This window comes from Strongylocentrotus purpuratus, unplaced genomic scaffold (assembly GCF_000002235.5).
Source record: "Strongylocentrotus purpuratus isolate Spur 01 unplaced genomic scaffold, Spur_5.0 spur5_scaffold_16, whole genome shotgun sequence".
NCBI classification, from domain to species: Eukaryota; Metazoa; Echinodermata; class Echinoidea; order Camarodonta; family Strongylocentrotidae; genus Strongylocentrotus; species Strongylocentrotus purpuratus.
This window is the reverse complement of record NW_022145601.1, coordinates 34,256,175-34,267,298: the sequence shown is the minus strand read 5'-3', so window position 1 is coordinate 34,267,298 and position 11,124 is coordinate 34,256,175. Positions and strand designations below refer to the sequence as shown.

General features: G+C 37.4%; 1 protein-coding gene across 1 annotated transcript; it reads right to left on the bottom strand.

The window, feature by feature from the left end:
• Positions 1–276: 276 nt before the first annotated feature.
• On the bottom strand, positions 277–11,124 carry LOC105441774 (mucin-3A-like). Its single transcript, XM_030987558.1, has 4 exons — positions 10,977–11,124; positions 1,870–3,063; positions 859–1,072; positions 277–421 (listed from the first exon to the last, which is right to left on the bottom strand). The coding sequence occupies exons 1-4, from the start codon at positions 11,122–11,124 to the stop codon at positions 277–279; spliced, it is 1,701 nt and encodes a 566-aa protein (XP_030843418.1).

Genomic DNA, 11,124 nt, shown 5'->3' with positions numbered 1-11,124 from the left:
CAACCATTTGATTAGGATCCGATTCATTATTTTATAATATGTAAGGTTCTATTATCTATGTTCTGGGGATTTTTATTGTTATTTATTTTATTTTATTCGGGGGGGGGGGGATTTTGTTTCGCATTTTGTAGTAGGCTGAGAGAAATGATTGCATTACTTTAAGAAAATACATACTCACCATTTATCGGCTCAGGAGGTTCTTTTGTCTGTAATAGTTTGGTATGATGAGTTCTAGATGAGCCGGGTTCATGGCGTGTCGTTACAACATGGGTTGGGTTAGAGTTCATCTTCTTTTGTGTTGTCGAGAACAAGATAGTTGTAGCCTCCGTAGCTAGGATAGTTCCAGGATGAGGTGGCAATGTTTCTTTGTGAGTCGATAAAATGCTTGACAATGTAGTAGATTCTGACGTGAGTGTGGTATCTTTAGACGCAGAGTCGAGAGTTGTAGGATTCCATTCTGGTGAAGTGGTATATTGTGTATGTTTATTTTCTGTTGTGGGTTTCGGTGTTGCATCCGTTGTAGTTATCAATTCTGTTGTAATGCTATCTGTCAATGTTTTCTGTTCTGATGTAAGGATATATGTTGTAGGTTTATGTTCTTTTGTAATTATATTTGTAGTGGGTTTCAGTGGTGTCGTTGTAATATCTTTTGCAGGGATATCTGTTGTGGGTGTTTGTTCTGTTTTAATAATATCTGGTGTGGATGTCCGTTCTATCATAACAATGTATGTTGTGGATATCTGTTCTCTTGTAACGGTATCTGTTGTAAATTTCTCGTCTGTTGTAATAACATATGGTGTGGGTGTATGTTCTATTGTAAAGATATTTCCTGTGGGTTTCTGTCTTGTCGTTAGAAACTCAGTTCTGTGTTTCATTGTTGTTGAGGTAATATCTGTTGTGGGTGTTTGTTCTGTTGTAATCAAAACTGCTGTGGGGGTCTGTGTTGTTGTGATATCTCGTGTGGGTGTTTGTTCTGTTGTAATGAAATATGTCTTAGATGCTTGTTCTGTTTTAATAATATCTGGTGTGGATGTCCGTCCTATTGTACCGATATATGTTGTGGGTTTCTGTTCTGGTGTAATGATACCAGATGTAAGTTTCTTGTCTGTTGTAATAACATCTGTTGTGGGTTTCTGTTCTATTGTAATGATATTTCCTGTGGGTTTCTGTCTTGTCGTTGAAAACTCAGTTCTGTGTTTCATTGTGTTGTTGTGATATCTCTTGTGGGTGTTTGTTCTGTTGTAATGAAATATGTCTTAGATGCTTGTTCTGTTTTAATAATATCTGGTGTGGATGTCCGTCCTATTGTACCGATATATGTTGTGGGTTTCTGTTCTGGTGTAATGATACCAGATGTAAGTTTCTTGTCTGTTGTAATAACATCTGTTGTGTGTTTCTGTTCTATTGTAATGATATTTCCTGTGGGTTTCTGTCTTGTCGTTGAAAACTCAGTTCTGTGTTTCATTGTTGTTGAGGTAATATCTGATGTGGGTGTTTGTTCTGTTGTAATCAAATCTTTCGTGGGTGCTTCTTCTGTTGTGAATGTCTGTTCTTTTGTAAAAAATTCTGTTGTGGGTTTATGTGTTGTTGTGATATCTGATGTGAGTAGTTTTTCTGTTGTAATGAAATATGTCGTAGATGCTAGTTCTGTTGTAATAATATCTGTTGTGGGTGTTTGTTCTGTTGTAATAAAATCTTTCGTGGGTGCTTCTTCTGTTGTGAATGTCTGTTCTTTTGTAAAAAATTCTGTTGTGGGTTTATGTGTTGTTGTGATATCTGATGTGGGTAGTTTTTCTGTTGTAATGAAATCTGTCGTAGATGCTAGTTCTGTTGTAATAATATCTGTTGTGGATGTCAGTCCTGTTGTACCGATATCTGTTGTGGGTTTATGTGTTGTTTTAATATCTGATGTGGATTTTTGTTCTGTTGTCATGATATATGTTGTAAGTTTCTCGTCTTTTGTAATAACATTTGTTGTCGGTTTCTGTTTTATTGTAATGATACTTGTTGTGGGTTTTTGTGTTGTTGCAGTAATATCTGTGGGTGTTAGTTCTGTTGTAATGATATCTGATGCGGATTTCTGTGTTGTTGTGATATCTGCTGTAATGAAATCTGTGATGAGTGCTTGTTCTGTTGTAAAAATATCTGCTGTGGGTGTCCAGCCTGTTGTAACGATATCTGATGTGGATTTCTGTGTTGTTGTGATATCTGCTGTGGATGTTTGTTCTGCTGTAATGAAATCTGTGATGAGTGTTTCTTCTGTTGTAAAAATGTCTGCTGTGGGTGTCCGTCCTGATGTAACGATATCTGATGTGGATTTCTGTGTTGTTGTGATATCTGCTGTGGGTGTTTGTTCTGCTGTAATGAAATCTGTGATGAGTGCTTCTTCTGTTGTAAAAATATCTGCTGTGGGTGTCCGTCCTGTTGTAATGATATCTGATGTGGGTTTCTGTGTTGTTGTGATATCTGCTGTGGATTTTTGTTCTGCTGTAATGAAATCTGTGATGAGTGCTTCTTCTGTTGTAAAAATATCTGTTGTGGGTGTCTGTCCTGTTGTAATGATATCTGATGTGGATTTTTGTGTTGTTGTGATATCTGCTGTGGGTGTTTGTTCTGCTGTAATGAAATGTGTGACGAGTGCTTCTTCTGTTGTAAAAATATATGTTGAGGATGTCTGTTCTTTTGTAACGATATCTGATGTGGGTTTCTGTGTTGTTGTGATATCTGCTGTAATGAAATCTGTGATGAGTGCCCCTTCTGTTGTAAAAATATCTGCTGTGGGTGTCGGTCCTGTTGTAACGATATCTAATGTGAATTTTTGTGTTGTTGTGATATCTGCTGTGGGTGTTTGTTCTGCTGTAAGGAAATATGTGATGAGTGCTTGTTCTGTTGTAAAACTATCTGTTGTGGGTATCCAGCCTGTTGTAACGATATCTGATGTGGATTTCTGTGTTGTTGCGATATCTGCTGTGGATGTTTGTTCTGCTGTAATGAAATCCGTGATGAGTGCTTCTTCTGTTGTAAAAATATCTGCTGTGGGTGTCCGTCCTGATGTAACGATATCTGATGTGGATTTCGGGGTGCCAGGTAAAAATGTCAGAGGTAAAAATGTCAGAGATAAAAATGTCAGAGGAAAAAATGTCAGAGGTAAAAATGTCAGAGGAAAAAATGTCAGAGGTAAAAATGTCAGAGGAAAAAATGTCAGAGGTAAAAATGTCAGAGGAAAAAATGTCAGAGGTAAAAATGTCAGAGGTAAAAATGTCAGAGGAAAAAAATGTCAGAGGTAAAAATTTCAGAGGTACAAGCAAAACAAATGAGTGCCGTCATAATATCTCAGCACTTTTATCACTCAGAATGTTGAGACGTACAGCTACTGCATGGGCTAGTCTATTATATTCCTTTCTAAATGGCTGTGTGTTGTATATCGTACATGTCCTGAGGATAATATAATGTGGAAAATAGATTTTGAATTTTTTTTTTGTGTGGAAGCAATCAGAGAAGCTTAATTTTCTAGCATAAACATGTAAGTATTGGTGTGTAGTGCAAGGTTTTGGAGTCATCACAATGATAAAAACATTTGGCCCAGTCTTGGTAAAGTAACAAGCACTGTACACAGAAAGATATTGATATGGGCCTACACAAACATATGGCATACAAATCGGGCAGGCATACAAAGATGTTACTTGTCATATCTGGGATATGAAGTCATTTGAAATATATTTTCAGGGAATAACTTTTTTCTTTGATGTTCTTCCACACTTGCATTGAACGTTCAGAAATTATTGTTCACCTTTCCCCAGAACTCAACCTTCTCTTTAATTGATGTAACATGGGCGGCTTTCTGCTTTGTATCGGAGTAACAAAGCTGCTTATTGATTTTCTCCCAGACTATTTTATACCGCAATAGTAATCGACAATATTTTATTGCAACGCGCGCACTTCGGGAATGTGATGGTGCGGTTAGCATTGATAACATGGCTCTCTGCTTTGTTTCAGAGTATCAAAATACCAAGCCCACAAGAAAGTGGAATTGTCGGAAATATGCATTTATTGGAAATTACATATAATAGTAGACATTGCCATGCAGTTAAAATGTCCAACAATCTTCAAATATGAAGGAGAAGTGGGAGGGGGAAGGTTCATAGATATCTGATCCTATTTTGGGGACTGTACTGACTTTTCTTTTTATTTAATGATTACACCATGGAGCGACAACTCAGCCTATAAAACATGGCCAAACTTCTCGATTTTAGAAATCTTTTTCCCAAGAAGTTTGCTCAGTGTACCAGTACCATTTGCTTATACAAAAGCATAATATACCGGTATATAAATATTGAATAAGGCAGACTAATGGGACATGCATGGTTGCTACTCCGAGTTTCACGCCTTGCAAGCGATCATCAGACAACTGATAGTATTCTTACATGATTCCTCTTACAACCTTGGTACAAATACGCTCAAAATAAGACGTAACTAATACAATACAATAATACAGCGGTGAAATAACGACTGCAGAATATCCCTCGCTGTTCTTTTTCGATAAGCCTGATATATAACCCGGGTGTAAACATAACAAACTTGTCACATGCTTTTGTTCTTATTTTATACCTCTAACATTTTTAACTCTCGACATTTTTACCTCTGACATTTTTACCTCTGACATTTTTTCCTCTGACATTTTTACCTCTGACATTTTAACCTCTGACATTTTTACCTCTGACATTTTTTCCTCTGACATTTTTTCCTCTGACATTTTTACCTCTGACATTTTTACCTCTGACATTTTTACCTCTGACATATTTACCTCTGACATTTTTTCCTCTGACATTTTTACCTCTGACATTTTTACACCGAGCCGATTTCTGTGTTGTTGTGATATCTGCTGTGGATGTTTGTTCTGCTGTAATGAAATCTGTGATGAGTGCTTCTCCTGTTGTAAAAATATCTGCTGTGGGTGTCCGTCCTGTTGTAATGATATCTGATGTGGATTTTTGTGTTGTTGTGATATCTGCTGTGGGTGTTTGTTCTGCTGTAATGAAATATGTGATGAGTGCTTGTTCTGTTGTAAAAATATCTGTTGTAAGTTTCTCGTCTGTTGTAACGATATCTGATGTGGATTTCTGTGTTGTTGTGATATCTGCTGTGGGTGTTTGTTCTACTGTAATGAAATCTGTGATGAGTGCTTGTTCTGTTGTAAAAATATATGTTGTAAGTTTCTCGTCTGTTGTAACGATATCTGCTGTGGGTGTCTGTTCTGCTGTAATGAAATCTGTGATGAGAGCTTGTTCTGTTGAGGATGGCGTAACTTCTGACGTCAACTCTCCAGTGGCCATATCATTTGATGTAGAAGCTGGAGCCTCCGTCGTAAAAAGATACGTGAGGTCATCAGTTACATAAGTCGGAGAAGTTGAGAAAGGAGTGGTTGGGGTTAAGGATATTCCGTCTGTAACACGTATTGTTTTTAAGTTTGTTTGGAATGGAAGAGACACTTCTTCCGTTGCATATTCGGTTGTACTGGTATCTTTTTCTAAAGTTGAAGGCTGTTGATTTGTTACAGATATGGATGATCCAGAAGTTGCCTCACTCAGTGCTTCTGTTTCCTGGCCATTATCTGTCAACAAGGAGGTTTTATCAGCAATAGTTGTAGAAGAGTGCCTAGTTTTATATTTCGAAGTCATGTCTAATGTCTCCGATGTCGGCGATGTAAGGGTACTAGTTGCATCGCTTGTCATAGCATTAACGAGTGTTGTTCCATCATATTGTTTCGTTGAAGTCGAGATATCATTCGGAAGCTCTTGCGACGTAACTGCCTCGGTTCGTGTTGTAGACGATTTTAGCACGCTATCAGTGGGTGTCTTGGGGTCTCCAGTCGTTTGGGTAAAATGAGAAGTATCATATGTGAGAAGACCTTCGGTTGTTAACGGTAAGCTGCTTTCCGTCCATTGCTGGCTAGTCTGCAGATCTGTAGGGTAAACATCTGTGATTGCAATAGTATTCGTTCCAAGCTCGGTAAGTTGAGGCAGGCTTGTGGAATCTCTAAATTGGGAACTTGATACTCCTAATGACGTTTCACTCTCTATTGTGTGAATATCCGTGGCTCTTGACGGAAAGCTACTTTGTTTGTTTGTCGGAAAGCTGGCTGTGGTGACAGTTTCGGTCATTGCAAAAGTTTCGAGTTCGGTAATTTGAGGCAGGCTAGTTGATTCTGTAGTTTTGTAACGTGTATTTGGTGTTGACGTTTTAGTCTTTTCCGTGGGGATGTCCCCGGTTGTTGAGAGTACAAGTTCCGTGATTGGTGGCAAGCTTGTAAAATCTGTACTTTTCGAACGTGTCGTTTTTAATGAAGGAACGGGTGTTTTTGGCATACTCTCTGTTCGCTTCGTAGTTTTGCTGTCTTTCGTGGTAATATCTCCGGTTGTTAAGGGGAAATTAGTTATTGACGTTTGTTCGATTGTCGAAAAAATGGTTGTGGGGAAATCTTCAGTCATTGTGATTGTTTGCGTTACAAGTTTGGTGGACTGTGGAAGGTTTGTGATATCTGGTGTTTTTGAATATGTAGGTGAGGTTACACTGTATGTTGTAGGTTCTGTTGTCACTTGCTTTGTTCGACTTTCAGCTGTAGAAGGTGACGTCAAACCCTCAGAATAGAAGTCGGATGATGTCATTCTCAAGGAAGAATACATTTCGCCTGTAGTCAGCTCTCGAACATCCGTTGTGTACAATCGAGTCTCAGTCATTATTGTGACGTCGAACGTAGAGTCTGAAGGTGTTTCATGGGTAGATGAGAGAACACTGTTTATTGGATCATGGGTGCTAGTTCGATGTGTGGAAGATGTCTCAAAGGTTTCGGTCGCTAGATCCGTTTGCGTTCCGCGTTCTGTTAAAACAGTTAAATAAGTCAAATCTGTTCTTTGGCTACGTGGAGTTTGTACTGGAGGATTTGCCGTTGTCTTTTCCGTTCCAGTCACATATTCCGTTTGCTTAGACGTCATCAAATCTTCGATTGTTGTATACATGATCGTATCTGTCGTGCTTCTCTCTGCTGTAGAAATTCCAGAATCCGTATGCAATGTGGTCAAGTGTGTTTTATCTTTCGTTGACATGCTGTTAGTGGTATACTCTGACAAGAAATCTGTTGTAGAAGGTTGACTATCTGTAATGATTGTTGTGTAAATGCTCGTATATGTCTCTGTGGATGTAAATGAATTCGGCTGTGTACTTTCTGCCAAAGGTTCGCTGACAATAGTAGTGGTATATGTAGAGGTAGTTATAACATCTGCAACTGAAAAACATTATTAAAAGGCGTCATTGGTGACTGACGTTAATGTAGGTACTGACTCACAAAGTTCATCTTATTGTCTTAATACAGGTTTCCGGCAGTGCATGGTAAGCAGGGCCAACATTTCTAAAATAGTGGAAATCTGAGGACATAATACATCACGACACTAGCTTGTACATACCATCACATATTTCGGTAGATATATCTGGTAACCATATGCCCCCATAGCAAACAGAGACCTGTGATACATAAGGTATGGTCTTGTTACAGTAGAAATATACCCTATCAAGATTCTTGTAACCACGCAGTTGATGGGGTTCTAGGTAGGCACTCTGTTTTCCAAGATCTGGATATGAGCAATCTTTAAAAAAAGAGAAAATACGAGGTATTCGATTTCGCTCAATCTTAAATTTTACCAGCTGCCATGTCTCAAAGTCCTACTATTTTTGAGGTATATCAGATTTTCACTGAGCAGGCAGTATGTGTAGTGTGTTTGAAAAGCTTATATTTGTTTCCCATTATTTTACTGTTTATAGAATTGTATTAAAGTAGTCCAAACATAGCCACTAGTTTCACATTTCCTTTCCAAAATAACAATTTTTCTAAAATATACATAATTCACAATATCTACATGGCAGTTATATTTAAAATATAAGCCAATCAAAGATATATGGTGTCGCGGCTTAGTGGTTCATTTACTTGACTCTCAAACAGAGGATACATGATTAAAAACTCAGCTTGGAACTAACGTCCCTTGTCACATTCCACCAAGGTTTCAATGGGTATGGGACAAATGCTAGGATAATGGTTAATGCAAGGCCCCGCCGCTGACGACACTTCCATGTGTAAACAAAATCATTATAATTTATATTGGTAGGTTATGATAATTTGTAAAAGAAAAGTCTTACCAGGTACTCCAAAAGTCGTCATACTCGTAGTGACTAACTTCTCTGTCGTTGCCTTAGCAGTTGTCTCAGAAGGAACTATGATGAAACAAAGCAATAAATCATCAAGTCGCTGTCACCATTTATTTATTTATTCATGATTTCATGATTTCTTTCAACAGGATAGTTTCATTCAGTTCTACTTGAAGACAGTGGATCTGCTTTTTAAAGAAAGCCCTTACCCCCCCCCCCCCCTTTGCTTGCTATGAGTGCTGGTCGGCTCGACAATGGGAAACAAACAAGGTTAAAGCAATGTAGTGTCATTTTTACATGTAATAAAGCATCTGCGTTGTTATTGAGTTCTTGAGCTACATATTAGAACAAAATTGCTATATTGTTACCCATGAAATCTCAAATATATATTTATTTCAACTCTCATTTCAGAACGACAATGTGGTAAGAAGAAAACTATAATAAATAACATTATGGATGTAATAATCTGACATAATAAGGACGATCTGGTTCTGCTTTAACTTGCTAGACCCAAAGTATGGTTCATCATAAACATGATTTCAAATGTGATAACCATCGGCATGTTTATAGTCTCGAATCTACATTCTCACTTGGTTTACAGTGTGTACTTTCTGAAAACCAAATGGCTATCTAATCTTTCTATTCAACTTAAATATTGAACTTTACATATATTTGTAAAACAATCATGCACTCTTTGAAGAAGAAAAAGAGCTCAAACTCTACAAAGACACCATCACGTTTCTGTCTCTAACAAGGTCAAGTAATGTTGCCTATATAAAAGGTGTTTTCTTTCATCTTCACTTTCGGTAACGAGCTTTTATATATATAGTGGTGATTATTTTACCTGACAGCTAAGAAAGCAATAAATGCTTGTTAGTAAGTAACGAGAAGACCGACGGCTTAAGGTCCTCTCTGAGGGACCTGGTAATGAGGATTAATGCCTTACCAAAGGGCACTAGCGCATCGACTTGGTTTCGAACCCAGGTCACCGGATAACGAAACCAGTGCTCTATCGACTGAGCTATCGCGCTTCCTCTACTGAGCTAACAAATGAAATAACAGTGAAAACGATCTTATAATTGATTTCTTTTCATACGTAACACTAAATTACTTACATTTGAAGATAGGAAAATTGCTATTAAGACTTCCCTGATCGATGAATATGAAGAAAAACTTACTTGAACAAATAACATCATCTGACCATTCCCCATCTCTACAGGTTGCGGAGGTGATACCATTTGAAACTGTGCCATCGATACAACCCGTAAAGAAAATAGTGGAACCGTGTTTGTTAACTAAGGGCTTAACCGGCAATACATTGGCTGGGGCGAAGCATTTATCTACAGAATGAAGAAAAAAAATTCTGATCTCCGAGTTTTGATCTGAAATAGGCTTTAATTGAAAACTTACATGTTTACTCAAATTTGATGAAAACTTTAACATGCCTTTTCACGTTTTTTATAGGCGGCCATGCAGCTAAATATTCTTGAAACTACTATTTAAAAAAAAAATCCTTTCAGGAAAAAGGTAAAGCCTTAATTACAGATTAAAATCATATAATTGAAACAAATCAGGCAATATCAATATGATATGCTACAATATATTTCTTTGTTTTAACGACTTTCATTTTTATCTCTGACAAAACTAAGAACTAAAATATAATCTGAGCAAATATTTAATAATGACATTACCTCTGCAAATTGGCACCTCAGGTGGATCCCATATTCCATCCTTGCATTTTGCTGTTTTAGTTCCTTCGAAAACACCTTTATTTTGTACACACTTGTATCTGATATTTGTCCCGTGAATGTATTGAACAGTCTCGGATATCTTCGTTGCTTTATCGAAGTGTTGTACATCAGAGTCCACGGCGGGAACGGGACAAGGGGCTGAAAGTTTGAAATCAGTAACAACAATGATAATATTGATTTGCAGGAAACCGTTATTGCATTCTTTTAAACTTGCCACCTTGATTGTTGGAAGCTCATAATAATAGGAATAAAATGTCGTGTACCTACGGAAGCCTCATCAATATCAATGCTGTTCTTCCTGTTTGCCCTGCAACTATTATTTCCCCATCAATTGTTAAATACCTTTTTACACACAATTATGTGGAGTGTGAAAATGTAGTTTAATATTGTCAAAGAACGTTAGTACTGGACTGGGATCCGAACCCTTATTCCTAGAAATGAGAATCAAATGAATGGACCATTCAAATACGACATATCAACTTGATTTGATTTATTCTTCCACTCAAATATCCACAAATTAAAATGAGATAAATAAACCATACAGTGTGACAATATAGGATAGAACACATGAATTATACAAATAACGAAATACTGATACGTATGTGCGTAATAAAATTAGTTTACAGGGTCGATTCAGTTTGAGAATGAGACAAACATATTTAATATTGTTTAATCTAACTGAGAGGGGAAAAGAGGGAATCTCAGAAAAGCTAGGCTTACTGAGCGAGATTCCCAGTATAAATTAAGTACTAGACATTGTGTATTTTTGGAAATAGAGTAATGTAATTCACTTATGCTTGTCAATATTCTCCAGCTGTCAGCAAAAAGCCTTAAAAGGAATGTATCATACATATTGCCAATGGAAGTAACGGTCTTCGTGCCATCAACTGTCGATTTGCAAGGTTGAGTAGTAATTTCAAAAGAGTTTATCTGAAGAGTACAAATCATTGATTTCAGTTTTGGTTATAGAGAACGCTGTAAATTTGACAAAACCACACCGGTAATACTCTTCGCATCGCTATAACTTACCACGACATGCAGTTTCTGACGGGTCGGGATTCCACACACCAAGATAACATAAACTCGTATAGTATCCATCGTGTATGTAGGATGGTTCACATTGTACTGACAGTATCGAAATCTCATCGTATTTAGCCTGTTCAGGCTCCACATACAT

Bases quoted from the DNA above. Each gene is read 5' to 3' on its own strand.
- LOC105441774 (XM_030987558.1), bottom strand. From the start codon at position 11,124: ATGTATGTGGAGCCTGAACAGGCTAAATACGATGAGATTTCGATACTG. The intron at 3,064-10,976 runs GTAAGTTATAGC...AATCCACATCAG, and splicing joins GTCAGAAACTGCATGTCGTG to ATATCGTTACATCAGGACGG. The intron at 422-858 runs GTTTCTAACGAC...CTGCGTCTAAAG, and splicing joins ACAATGAAACACAGAACTGA to ATACCACACTCACGTCAGAA.